We start from the raw sequence: 14285 nt of genomic DNA on the forward strand, positions 1-14285 counted from the left end.
ATATCCCACACAGTTTTTTTAATCATTAAAATTTACAGAACCGTTACCAGCAAAATTTGCCTTTTTTGTTGTGAGAACACTGCTAATATAAATCATATAAACAGCACAGAATAGGGCATCATAATATCAAAGAGTATACTTACCGCCCCATGCCAGCCAGGACGATCTTCCGGGACATGTAAATCTGGAAACACATTTCTCAAGTACCAATCAAAATTCTCGCACTGCAATCTCTCTCGAAGTAATTGTCGATCAGAAATATCACCATATTTTTCCTAGTATAAAATAAAGTAAAAAAATTAAAGTAAAAAAATTAAAGTAAAAAAAAATAATCCTGCAAGCTACAGTAAATTTACTGTGCAGTTTATTTTTTATTGTGTTTTATATGTACATTTAAAAAAAAATGTTTTTTTGGATCAATGTTAGAATGAGATTTAACCCCTTTAGTGGTCAAGCCAATTTTGGCCTCAATGCATTCGTCAAATTTTACAAATCTGATCAGTGTCTCTTTATGTGGTTATAACTCTGTAACACTTCAACGGATCCCACCGATTCGGAGATTGTTTTTTCATGACATATTGTACTTCATAATAGTACTAAAATTTGTTCAATATGACTTGCGCTTATTTGTGAAAATATCGGAAATTTGGTGAAAATTTTGCAATTTTCAAACATTTAATTCTTAGGCCTTTAACCAGAGAGTTATGTCACACAAAATAGTTAACAAATAACATTTCCCACATGTCTGCTTTACATCTGCATAATTTTTTAAACAATTTTGTTAGGAAGAAAAAAGGGTTCAAAGTTGATCAGTAATTAAATTTTTCCAACAAAATTTACAAAACCATTTGTCACATTTGAAGTGACTCTGGGGGTCCTTTATGACAGAAAATACCCAAAAGTGACACCCCTGCACCCCTCAAAGTCCTCAAAACCACATTCAAGAAATATATTAACTCTATTAACTATTAACTATATTAACTCTATTAACTATTTAAAGCAATGTGGAAGGAAAAAACTTTTTACCCACAAAAATTTTACTTTAGCCCAAGATTTTGTTTTCACAAAAGGTAACAGGAGAAATTGCACACCAAATTTTGGTGCTCATTTTCTCCCGAGTACGCAGATACCCCACATGTTGGGGATTACTACTGTTTGGGCGCACGGCAGGGATCAGAAGGGAAGTAGCACCATTTGACTTTTTTAACACAAAAATTACTGGAATCGAGAGCGGATGCCAAGTCGCGTTTGGAGAGCCCCTGATGTGTCTAAACAGTGGAAACCCCACACAAGTCACCCTATTTTGGAAACTAGACTCCTCAAAGAATTTATCTAAATGTGAGGTGGGCACTTTGAACACTCAGGTGCTTCATAGAACTTTATAACGCAGAGCCATGGGAAAAAAAAAAATTGAAAATAAATTACATTTTTCCCCCACAAAAATTTTACTTTAGCCTCAATTTTTTTTTCCCCCACAGAAGCGCAACAGGAGAGAATGGACACCAAAATTTCTCCCGAGTACACCGCTACCCCATATGAAGATGAAAACTACTGTTGGGCGCACAGCAGGGCTCGGAAAGGAAGGCGACACGTTCTGGAACATAGACTTTGATGCAATGGTCTGTGAACGTCATGTCGCGTTTAGAGAGATCCTGATATGCCTAAACAGTGGAAATCCCCAACAACCCACCCAATTTTGAAAACTATACCCCTCAAGAATTTTATCCAGGGGCATATAGTGAACATTTTCAACTCACAATTTCTACACACCATTTGATAACAGTATGTCGTCCTATTGGAAATTTTCTTTTCTTTTCAAGAAAACGTTGTTTTAGCCCCAAATTTGTAATTTTCACAATGAATAAATGGAGAAAACAGACCCCATAATTAGTTACGCAATTTTTTCCGAACGCAATTATACCCCATATGTGGTAAAAAATTTCTGTTTGGACACACAGCAGTGCTAGGAGAGGAAAGAGCGACATTTGTTTAGAATAGACTGCGAATGCCATGTCGCATTTGGAGAGCCTCTAACATGCGAAAAAAGCAGAAACCACCCCTCAAATTTCCCCATTTTGGAAGCTAGGCCCTTCAAGGAATTAATCTATTGGTGTACTGAGCATTTTTAACTACAGCTGATTCACAAAACTTTATAACATTTACGGTAGATGTGAGAACAAAAAATTATTTTTTCCACTAAAATACTGTTTTGGAACCAAATTTATACTTTGCACGAGAGATAATAGGAGAAATTGGAACCCAGAATTTGTTATGGAATTTCTCCAGAACATGGCAGTAGCCAACATTTGGTTGTAGAATGTTTGACAGAAGTCAGGGATCGGATAGGAATGAGCGCTACTTGGCTTTTAGGACACACATTTCGTTTGAATAGATTGTGGGCCCCATTACCTGAGCCACTGAGGTGACAGAACAGCAGAAACCCTCCAGAGGTGACCCCGGTATTGGAAACTTCACTGCCTAAGGAATTCATTTAGGAGTGTAGTGAGCATTTTGAATCCATAGGTATCTCACAGAATTTTATAATATTGAGAAGAGGAAATATGACATTTTAGTGATAAAACTGTAATTTTTGTATTTGCTGCAAACCTGTCAGGTACACAAGTGTTAATAGGTGAAACTGGACCCCACGATTTATTGCGCAATTTCTCTCAAATATGGTGCTGTCCCACATATCGTCAGAAATGACTGTTTGGTCATAAGTCAGGGCTGAGAAGAAAGGAACACCATTTGGCTTTTGGAGCAGAATTTGGTAGAATAGTTTACGAGCATCATTTGTGGTGCCCCAAAGGTGCCAGAACAGCAGAACCCCCCCCCCAAATTGACCCCATTGTAGAAATTGCACCTATCAATAAACTAATCTATGACTGCAGTGACTATTTTCTAGCACTCCGTAAATTAAGTGCTGTCTCCCCGATGCAATAATGCAAAATGTGGCCCACTTACAGTGGTTTAAGCACAGTGATGCTCAGAAGGAGGGGGACATTTAGATTTGAGAGCGCATCAGTCACTGGATTTTATTTGAGTGGGTGGGAGCCGTCGTTTTCCAGAGTCTTTGTTCTAGCAGTAACGTGGAAACCCCCCTATAGTTGCAGTGACAGATGAGGACCTGAGTGGGGGCTGGTTTTTGAGGGATAAATTAGGGGTTTTATTGGTAACTTTTTGGGGGTATATAATATTTTTCGATTGCTTCCAGAATAAGGCTGGTCCACATTCTAGTATCCTACACTGAGTACTTACATTGGGATCTCCATGTAAATCCCATAAAAATGTGACAAAACCCCCCAACAAACCCACCCACCATGAGGCAAATGGAGACACTTTGGACTCAGTTTGGCATCTGCTCCCGTGGCATCCATCTTTTTAGGCGTGCACAGATCTGTGGCCGACCATGAAAGTGCAAAAAAAGAGACATCTAAAATGATGGGACACTGCCAGAACGCAGACCAGTACAAAGTGACTCCGTCTGCCTCATAAGTGAGTGGTTCCATTGGGGGTTTTGTCTGAATCACAGATTTGGGAAATTTACATGGAAATCCCGATATTAGTGCTCAGTAGAAAGTGCAGGGTAAATGTGAGAAGAGCCTTGTTCTGATTTTTGGAAGGTTAGAATGAATATCAGTACAAGAATAGTTCCTATTTTTATTTTTGCGCCGTTCACCATGCGGTATAAGTGATGAGGCGGATTTATTCTTTGAGTCGGTACGATTACAGATATACCAGACATATATATATATATATATATATATATATATATATATATATATATATATATATATATATATATATATATATATATATATATATATATATTTTTTAGGTTTTGCGGCTTGGGTTTCGCATATTTACTTTTTACGGCGTTCACCATACAGAATAAATAACGTGCCGCTCCATAGATCGGGTTGTTCCGGACATGGAGATATCAATTATGTGTACTTTTTTGTTTATTTTTCTTTTATCACAAAACGCTTCGTTATGTGAAGAAACGGCTTTTAGTGATTTGTGTGGGCTTTTTGTGTTGTATGTTTTCGCTGAACAGTTTTGCTATGATTTTCAACAATAGTGTAAAAAGAAAAAAAGTGCAGTTTTACTGGCAAAAAAAAAACACATGGACCGCATCTGCAGTTTTGTGAACTTGGTCAAATAGTTTCCAGTGTTGCTGACACATGTAACTCTCCCTATGATGGGCGAGTTAGATACTTACATTTTAAAAAACAAATATTACAATCCACAAAACATAGGTTATATTGTGACCGGGAACAACCTCTAACAAATTTAACTACTTTAAATAAAGTCATATCTATATATATATAATCGTCTAAGGGGCACTTCCGTCTGTTTGTCTGTCTGCCTGTCATGGAAATCCCGCGTCGCTGAGTGGTCACGCCCGGCAGGCCGCGACCAATCAGCGACGGGCACAGTCCGGCCGCGAATTTGCCCCTTCCTACTCTCTGTCAGTGCCCCCTCCATACTCCCCTCCAGTCAGCGCTCACACAGGGTTAATGGCTGCGTTACACCGCGTTATGCTATATACTACGTGAGCTGTGCTATATACTACGTCAGCTGTGCTATATACTACGTAGCTGTGCAATATATTACGTGGCTGGGCAATATACTACGTGGCTGTGTTATATGTTGTGAATTCCGTTCTCGGGCTCCCTCCTGTGGTCATGAGTGGTACTGTGTGAGTTTGTTCTTGGGCTCCCTCTGGTGGCCTTTAGCGATATGGCTGGTCTTGGCTGGGCTCAGCTGTTTCATCTCCTGCTAGGCTGGGCCTATTTAACTCACCTGGACCTTTACTTGTCGCCTGCTGTCGGTGTATTCAGTCCTGATCCTGTGCTCTCCTGAATATTCCTTGTGACCAGTCTCCTGCTATGAGAAGCTAAGTTTGCTTGTTCAGTTTCTCATTATTTCCTTGAAAACGTTTCTCATTATATTATGAGTTCAGCCCAGCTTGCTTTTATGTGATTTTTTGCTTGCTGGTTAGTTCTGGGGTGCAGAGTGCACCCCTCACATCGTGAGTCGGTGTGGGGGTTCTTGTATTCTCTGCGTGGTTTACTTTTGATAGTTTTTGTACTGACCGCACAGACACCTATCTATTATCTGCCTATCTAGTATTAGCGGGCCTCATTTGCTAAACCTGTTTCATCTCTACGTTTGTGTTTTCCCCTTAACTCACCGTTATTATTTGTGGGGGGCTATCTAATACTTTGGGGATATTTCTCTGAGGCAAGTGAGGTCTTTGCTTTCTCTCTAGGGGTTAGTCAGTTTCTCAGGCTGTGACGAGGCGTCTAGGTTTTCAGGTAACGCTCCACAGCTGCCTTTAGTGTGTTTGGATAGGATCAGGATTGCGGTCAGTATAGCTTCCACATCCCCAGAACTTGTCCTATATATTCAGGGTATATGTGTCAGGTCAGTTTGAGATCCTACCACCAGGATCATAACAGTACAGCAGGCCCGAAAGTGTTAATGCAGCAGAAGAGGGAGAAGAGAAATCTTAAGGTCATTTTTTTTTTTTCCTCTGCACTGTGTTTAGCCTCTCTCCTCCCCTTAATCTCTGGGTGGTTCTGTATGCAGCTACTAATATGGACATTCCGAGTCTGTCTTCTAGTGTGGATCATCTCACTGCAAGGGTACAGGGCATTCAGGATTATGTAGTCCGCAGTCCTATGTCAGAGCCTAAAATACCTATTCCTGAGCTGTTCTCCGGAGATAGATCTAGGTTTTTGAACTTTAAGAATAATTGTAAGTTATTCCTTTCTCTGAGACCTCGCTCATCTGGTGACTCTGTTCAGCAAGTTAAAATTGTTATTTCTTTGCTGCGGGGTGACCCTCAAGATTGGGCATTCTCTCTGGCGCCAGGAGATCCAGCACTGCTAAATGTTGATGCGTTTTTTCTGGCGCTTGGAGTGCTTTATGAGGAACCAAATCTGGTAGACCAAGCAGAGAAGGTTTTGCTGGCTCTCTCTCAGGGTCGGGATGAAGCAGAGGTTTATTGTCAGAAGTTTAGGAAGTGGTCAGTGCCCACTCAGTGGAATGAGTGCGCCCTGGCGGCTATTTTCAGAAAGGGTCTTTCTGAAGCCCTTAAAGATGTTATGGTGGGGTTCCCCACGCCGGCGGGTCTGAATGAGTCAATGTCTTTGGCCATTCAGATTGATCGGCGTTTGCGGGAGCGCAAACCTGTGCACCCTCTGGCGGTATTTTCTGAGCAGAAACCTGAGCCTATGCAATGTGACAGGATTCTGACCAGAGTTGAACGGCAAAACCACAGACGTCAGAATGGGTTGTGCTTTTACTGTGGTGATTCTGCTCATGTTATCTCAGCATGCTCTAAGCGCACAAAAAGGGTTGCCAAGTTTGTCACCATTGGTACGGTACAACCTAAATTCATTTTGTCTGTTACTTTGATTTGCTCTCTGTCATCCTACCCAGTTATGGCTTTTGTGGATTCAGGTGCTGCCTTGAATTTGATGGATTTGTCATTTGCCAGGCGCTGTGGTTTTATCTTGGAGCCTTTACAATTCCCTATCCCGCTAAAGGGAATTGATGCTACACCATTGGCCAAGAATAAACCTCAGTACTGGACTCAATTGACCATGTGCATGGCTCCTGTATATCAGGAGGTAATTCGCTTTCTGGTGCTACATAATTTGCATGATGTTGTCGTGTTGGGTCTGCCATGGCTGCAGGCTCATAATCCAGTCCTGGATTGGAAAGCAATGGCTGTGTCAAGTTGGGGTTGCCAGGGGATTCATGGCGATGCTCCTTTGGTGTCAATTGCTTCTTCTACTCCTTCTGAAGTCCCTGAATTTTTGTCAGACTACCAGGATGTATTTGATGAGCCCAAATCCAGTGCCCTACCTCCTCATAGGGATTGTGATTGTGCCATAAATCTGATTCCTGGTAGTAAGTTCCCTAAGGGACGACTTTTTAATTTGTCTGTACCAGAACATACCGCTATGCGGAGTTATATAAAGGAGTCCTTGGAGAAGGGACATATTCGCCCGTCCTCATCCCCTTTGGGTGCGGGGTTCTTTTTTGTGGCCAAGAAGGATGGTTCTCTGAGACCCTGTATAGATTATCGCCTTCTAAATAATATCACGGTCAAATTTCAGTATCCCTTGCCACTGTTGTCCGATCTGTTTGCCCGGATTAGGGGGGCTAGTTGGTTCACCAAGATAGATCTTCGTGGAGCGTATAATCTTGTGCGCATAAAGCAGGGCGATGAATGGAAAACAGCATTTAATACGCCCGAAGGCCATTTTGAGTGCTTGGTGATGCCTTTTGGGCTTTCTAATGCCCCCTCTGTGTTTCAGTCCTTCATGCACGACATCTTCCGAGAGTACCTGGATAGATTTATGATTGTGTACCTGGATGATATTTTGGTCTTTTCTGATGATTGGGAGTCTCATGTGAAGCAGGTCAGGATGGTATTTCAGGTCCTGCGTGCCAATGCCTTGTTTGTGAAGGGCTCTAAATGTCTCTTCGGAGTCCAGAAGGTTTCCTTTTTGGGCTTTATTTTTTCTCCTTCTACTATCGAGATGGATCCAGTCAAGGTCCAGGCTATTCATGACTGGACTCAACCTACATCTGTGAAGAGTCTTCAGAAGTTCTTGGGTTTTGCTAATTTTTACCGTCGCTTCATCACTAATTTTTCTAGTGTGGTGAAGCCTTTGACGGATTTGACCAAGAAGGGTTCTGATGTGACGAATTGGTCTCCTGCGGCCGTGGAGGCCTTTCAGGAGTTGAAACGTCGATTTCTTCGGCTCCTGTCTTGCGCCAGCCCGATGTCTCTCTTCCCTTTCAGGTCGAGGTTGATGATTCTGAGATTGGAGCAGGGGCTGTTTTGTCGCAGAGAAGCTCTGATTGCTCTGTGATGAGACCATGTGCTTTCTTTTCAAGAAAGTTTTCGCCTGCCGAGCGGAATTATGATGTTGGTAATCGAGAGTTGTTGGCAATGAAGTGGGCATTTGAGGAGTGGCGACATTGGCTTGAGGGAGCCAAGCATCGTGTGGTGGTCTTGACGGATCACAAGAATTTGACTTATCTCGAGTCTGCCAAACGGTTGAATCCAAGACAGGCTCGATGGTCGCTGTTTTTCTCTCGTTTCAATTTCGTGGTTTCGTATCTTCCGGGTTCGAAAAACGTGAAGGCTGATGCCCTTTCTAGGAGTTTTGTACCTGACTCCCCGGAAGTTTCTGAACCGACTGGTGTTCTCAAAGAGGGGGTGATTTTGTCTGCCATCTCTCCTGATCTGCGACGGGTGTTGCAGGAGTTTCAGGCCAATAGACCTGACCGTTGTCCACCGGAGAGACTGTTTGTCCCAGACAGATGGACCAGTAGAGTTATTTCCGAGGTTCATTCTTCGGTGTTGGCGGGTCATCCTGGGATTTTTGGTACCAGGGATTTGGTGGCGAGATCCTTTTGGTGGCCTTCATTGTCGCGGGATGTGCGTTCCTTTGTGCAGTCCTGTGGGATTTGTGCTCGGGCCAAGCCTTCGTGTTCTTGTGCCAGTGGATTGCTTTTGCCTTTGCCTGTCCCGAAGAGGCCTTGGACGCATATTTCCATGGATTTTATTTCGGATCTTCCTGTCTCTCAGAAGATGTCTGTCATCTGGGTGGTTTGTGATCGTTTTTCCAAAATGGTCCATTTGGTACCCTTGCCAAAGTTGCCTTCCTCCTCCGATTTGGTGCCACTGTTTTTTCAGAATGTGGTTCGTTTACATGGTATTCCGGAGAACATTGTGTCCGACAGAGGATCCCAGTTTGTGTCCAGATTTTGGCGATCCTTTTGTGCTAAGATGGGCATTGAATTGTCTTTTTCATCAGCCTTCCATCCTCAGACGAATGGTCAAACCGAACGAACTAATCAGACCTTGGAAACTTATTTGAGATGTTTTGTTTCTGCTGACCAGGATGATTGGGTGACCTTTTTGCCATTGGCTGAGTTCGCCTTCAATAATCGGGCTAGTTCTGCTACTTTGGTTTCACCTTTCTTTTGCAATTCTGGTTTTCATCCTCGTTTCTCCTCGGGTCAGGTTGAGTCTTCTGACTGTCCTGGGGTGGATTCTGTGGTGGATAGGTTGCAGCAGATTTGGAACCATGTGGTGGACAATTTGACTTTGTCCCAGGAGAAGGCTCAGCGCTTTGCTAACCGCCGTCGCTGTGTGGGTCCCCGACTTCGTGTGGGGGATTTGGTATGGTTGTCTTCTCGTTATGTCCCGATTAAGGTTTCCTCTCCTAAGTTCAGGCCTCGTTTCATCGGTCATTATAAGATTTTGGAAATCCTCAACCCTGTGTCTTTTCGTTTGGACCTCCCAACATCGTTTGCCATTCATAATGTGTTCCATAGGTCATTGTTGCGGAGATATGTGGTGCCTGTGGTCCCTTCTGTTGATCCTCCTGCTCCGGTCTTGGTTGAGGGGGAGTTGGAATATGTGGTGGAGAAGATCTTGGATTCTCGTATTTCGAGACGGAGGCTTCAGTACTTAGTGAAATGGAAGGGTTATGGTCAGGAGGATAATTCCTGGGTTGTCGCCTCCGATGTCCATGCGGCCGATTTGGTTCGTGCCTTTCATTTGGCTCGTCCGGATCGGCCTGGGAGCTCTGGTGAGGGTTCGGTGACCCCTCCTCAAGGGGGGGGTACTGTTGTGAATTCCGTTCTCGGGCTCCCTCCTGTGGTCATGAGTGGTACTGTGTGAGTTTGTTCTTGGGCTCCCTCTGGTGGCCTTTAGCGATATGGCTGGTCTTGGCTGGGCTCAGCTGTTTCATCTCCTGCTAGGCTGGGCCTATTTAACTCACCTGGACCTTTACTTGTCGCCTGCTGTCGGTGTATTCAGTCCTGATCCTGTGCTCTCCTGAATATTCCTTGTGACCAGTCTCCTGCTATGAGAAGCTAAGTTTGCTTGTTCAGTTTCTCATTATTTCCTTGAAAACGTTTCTCATTATATTATGAGTTCAGCCCAGCTTGCTTTTATGTGATTTTTTGCTTGCTGGTTAGTTCTGGGGTGCAGAGTGCGCCCCTCACATCGTGAGTCGGTGTGGGGGTTCTTGTATTCTCTGCGTGGTTTACTTTTGATAGTTTTTGTACTGACCGCACAGACACCTATCTATTATCTGCCTATCTAGTATTAGCGGGCCTCATTTGCTAAACCTGTTTCATCTCTACGTTTGTGTTTTCCCCTTAACTCACCGTTATTATTTGTGGGGGGCTATCTAATACTTTGGGGATATTTCTCTGAGGCAAGTGAGGTCTTTGCTTTCTCTCTAGGGGTTAGTCAGTTTCTCAGGCTGTGACGAGGCGTCTAGGTTTTCAGGTAACGGTCCACAGCTGCCTTTAGTGTGTTTGGATAGGATCAGGATTGCGGTCAGTATAGCTTCCACATCTCCAGAACTTGTCCTATATATTCAGGGTATATGTGTCAGGTCAGTTTGAGATCCTACCACCAGGATTATAACAGTTATATACTGCGTGAGCTGTGCTATATACTACGTGAGCTGTGCTATATACTACGTGGCTGTGTTATATACTACGTGGGATGTGCTATATACTAAGTAGCTGTGCAATGTACATGGCTGGGCAATATACTACGTGGCTGTGCTATATACTACGTGGGCTGTGTTATATACTATGTGGGCTGTGTTATATACTACGTGGGCTGTGATATACACTGCGTGGGCTGTGCTATATACTATGTGGGCTGTTATACACTGCGTGGGCTGTTATATACTACGTGGGCTGTGCTATGTACTACGTGGGCTGTGTTACACACTGCATGGGCTGTGCTATATACTGCGTGGGCTGCGCTATATACTGCCTGGGCTGTGCCATATACTACGTGGGCTGTGCTATATACTACTTGGCTGTGCTATATGCTACTTGGCTGTGGTATATTTCTCTGCTGTATTTGTGCATCATGAATTGTGGTACGTGTTAAAGAGGGGGGCCCACTGAGACTCTTTCGCCCAGGGCCCTCAAAAACCTGGAGCCGGCCCTGGCTTCACTGATTGTTCACGGCCGGCCGGGCGTGACCAATCAGTGACAGGAGCAGTCCGGCAGCGAATTGGCGCGGAATTTGAACCATGCTTTGCCAATTGGTCGTGCCCGGCCGGCCAAATCCTGTCTATAAATTGCATTATTCTGAAAACTTCATAAATAAACTACATACATATTCTAGAATACCAGATGTGTTAGAATTGGGCCACTATCTAGTTATAAGATAAAGGTCTTTATACATGTGAGAAGCGAAGCATATTTGAGAACTACGTAATAATTTACCCATACCTTTCTAGCTGGAGGGTTTCTGTTGTAGAAATGCTCCTTATAGCCATCCATCCACACTTCTGCAGCACGAGCAGTATTCTGTAGAAAATTTGGTCTAGCATAAGGGGCTTTTTTGGGAAAAACATGTCCAACATGGGAACATGGGTGGATCTCAAGAGTCCCACCACACTGCCAAACCTAAAAAGGGCAAAAGGCATATGAAAGAAATATCAGGTGGTCAAGTCACATTAAGGCTTTGCCTACATTTCCCTTAAGTATAATGGCATACCAGAGCTGATAATATAAAATGACCATATTTTTGAGGAATACTCTGATAGAGCTATGAGATATACATCAGAACAAAGAAACAAGAGCTTTAGATTCCCAAATGTAACTATGTAGAAATAAAATAAATAATTACTAATGTCAAGCAAATTTCTGTATAAAATGTATATAACTTGATTAGTATTTTAAATACAAGCAAGACAAACCAGTTCACATAATAAAATCAGGAAAGTACTGGACAGATCTAATGAACAATGAGGCAACCTGGCAGTGGTAGGCAATCCATATAATAGAGGCACTCAAAGATGTATAAAATATGTACCCAGTAGAAAATATGTTAAACTGGGTAACATGACATCACATGCATATAGAGAAAAGAGTAGCCTAATAAGAACCTAATGTAGATGGGCGAGAAATGTAACACCTATCAAAGGAACAAGCTCACTATTAAGTATAGCGTATGGCAAAATTACCATATTCCTATGGAGCTAGAGATAAAGTGCCAAAAGTGCATATGTATCAAAGATAGGCATATCTTACCCATGGATGCCATAACCAACTGCACAGATGCCCCAACGCGCGTTTCGCTGCTGCTTCTTGATACATATGCACTTTTGGCACTTTATTTCTACTGGGTACATATTTTATACATTTTTGAGTGCCTCTATTATATGGATTGCCTACCACTGCCAGGTTACATCATTGTTCATTAGATCTGTCCAGTACTTTCCTGATTTTATTATGTGCACTGGTTTGTCTTGCTTGTATTTAAAATACTAATAAAGTTATATACATTTTCTACAGAAATTTGCTTGACATTAATAATTATTTATTTTATTTCTACATAGTTACATTTGGGAATCTAAAGCTCTTGTTTCTTTGTTCTGATGTATATCTCATTTCCCTTAAGTATGCATCAAACATAAGGCCCAAAGGCAATGTCCCAAAATATGTTCGACACAAAGCCCAAACATGTAACAATATATCATATACAATAAAACAAATATGGAGCTACATACACATACAAACACATACACACTGGGGAAAATAAATATTCGATCACTGCCAATTTTGCATGTTTTTCCACCTACAAAGAATGGAGAGGTCTGTAAATTATATCCTTCCAGTCTCACCTCCCTTCAAAGATTTTTTTATTGGGTTCAGATCTGGAGACTGGCTAGGCCTCTCCAGGAGCTTGAAATGCTTTTACGGTGTCACTCCTTAGTTGCCCTGGCTGTGTGTTTCGGACCCAGCCACGACCCATCTTCAATAGCCTTACTGAGGGAAGGAGGTTGCTGGCCAAAATCTCGTGAAACTTGAGCACATCCATCCTCCCTTCAATACAGTGCAGTCGTCCTGTACCCTTTGCAGAAAAACAACCCCAAAGTATGATGTTTCCCCCACAATGCTTCATGGTTGGGACCGAGTTCTTGGGGTTATACTCATCCTTCATCTTCCTCGAAGCACGACGAGTGGAGTTGATAACAAAAATTTCTATTTTGGCCTCATCTGACCACGTGACCTTCTACTACGCCTCCTCTAGATCATCTAGATGGTCACTGGCGAACTTCATACGGGCCTGGACATGTGCTAGCGTGAGCAGGGGGACCGTGCGTGCCCTGCAGGATTTCAATCTATGATGGTAATAGTGTGTTACTAACAGTAACGTTTGAGACTGTGGTCCCAGCTTCCTTCAGGTCAGTGACAAGGTCCTCCCATGTAGTTCTGGGCTGATTCCTGAAATTTTTCAGAATCATCCTTACCCCACGAGGTGAGATCTTGCATGGAGCCTCAGAACGAGGAAGATTAACAGTCATCTCGTGTTTCTTCCATTTTCTAATAAGTGTACTGCAGCGCCCCAGAGTCCTGGTCATTGCAGTAATGTCGTTCTTCCACCAGGTTGATTGATATTACGTCTGAAGGCAATAAAGGAGATCTCTTTACCAGGTATCACAAACCACACAACACACTTCACACTCCAGGCTGCCAGGGGGAGCTACTCTCCTATCTATTAGGGCACTCCTCACAATTAGGTAAAACTGGTGGTTTGGACAGGAAGTTAGGCAGAAGCGAGCTGGGCTTCACCCAGTGAGCTGCTATCTGGGCTCCCCTCAGGTAGTGGGACCCTGACAGGGGTGGGATCCTGTCAGAGGCCTAGACAGAAGGCCACGGAGCTGTGCCTGCCCCATGTGCGGCAGCATCCTAAGAAAGAGACATTGGAAAGGAACTGTATTGCAGTGAGTGAGAAACGAAGTCATAGCAAAAGGAGAAGAATCCAGGAGGAATTCTGCCCTGTAAAAGGCTGCCTCCTTCTGAGGCGCAGGAATCCCGGTAGCCAGAACACCGAGGGAGTAAGGATCTCTACGCTTTACTTCAGAGACTGGCAGAACAGTTAATTCCACGTTAGCTGCCCGACCTTATACCCAGGAGGCACGGTGGCAACTTGTTGGGACTGGGGCATGATAGAGTCCCTGTAAAAAGCCTCAGGCCATCAGTCATATGGGTTTGTCCTATCCTATCCATCAGGGGGACAGAGAGAAAGAGACTTAACATCTACAATAGTTGTGAGGACCTTACCAAGAAGCTCAGCAGGGAGGTACTACAACACCCAGGTGCTAGAGGAAGGCTACTGATAAGGGGACTCTGGATTTGCCTTCAGACCAGCCGGACTCTGCCTACCCTGTGGTCTGTACCCTGGACTGTGGATGCTGAAGCCTTCA

The 14285-nt window shown here is 43.4% G+C and overlaps 1 protein-coding gene across 1 annotated transcript in view; it reads right to left on the reverse strand.

Annotated features, from left to right (window-relative positions):
* Positions 1-14285, reverse strand: part of GALNT4 (polypeptide N-acetylgalactosaminyltransferase 4) — a 111917-nt gene that overhangs the window by 15863 nt on the left and 81769 nt on the right. The window contains exons 7-8 of the mRNA XM_077269613.1: positions 11302-11478; positions 144-275 (exon numbers count right to left, since the gene is read on the reverse strand). Coding sequence (XP_077125728.1) covers positions 144-275; positions 11302-11478 — 309 coding nt within the window. The remainder of the gene's footprint in view (positions 1-143; positions 276-11301; positions 11479-14285) is intronic.

Source organism: Ranitomeya variabilis, chromosome 6 (assembly GCF_051348905.1).
Source record: "Ranitomeya variabilis isolate aRanVar5 chromosome 6, aRanVar5.hap1, whole genome shotgun sequence".
NCBI lineage: Eukaryota > Metazoa > Chordata > Amphibia > Anura > Dendrobatidae > Ranitomeya > Ranitomeya variabilis.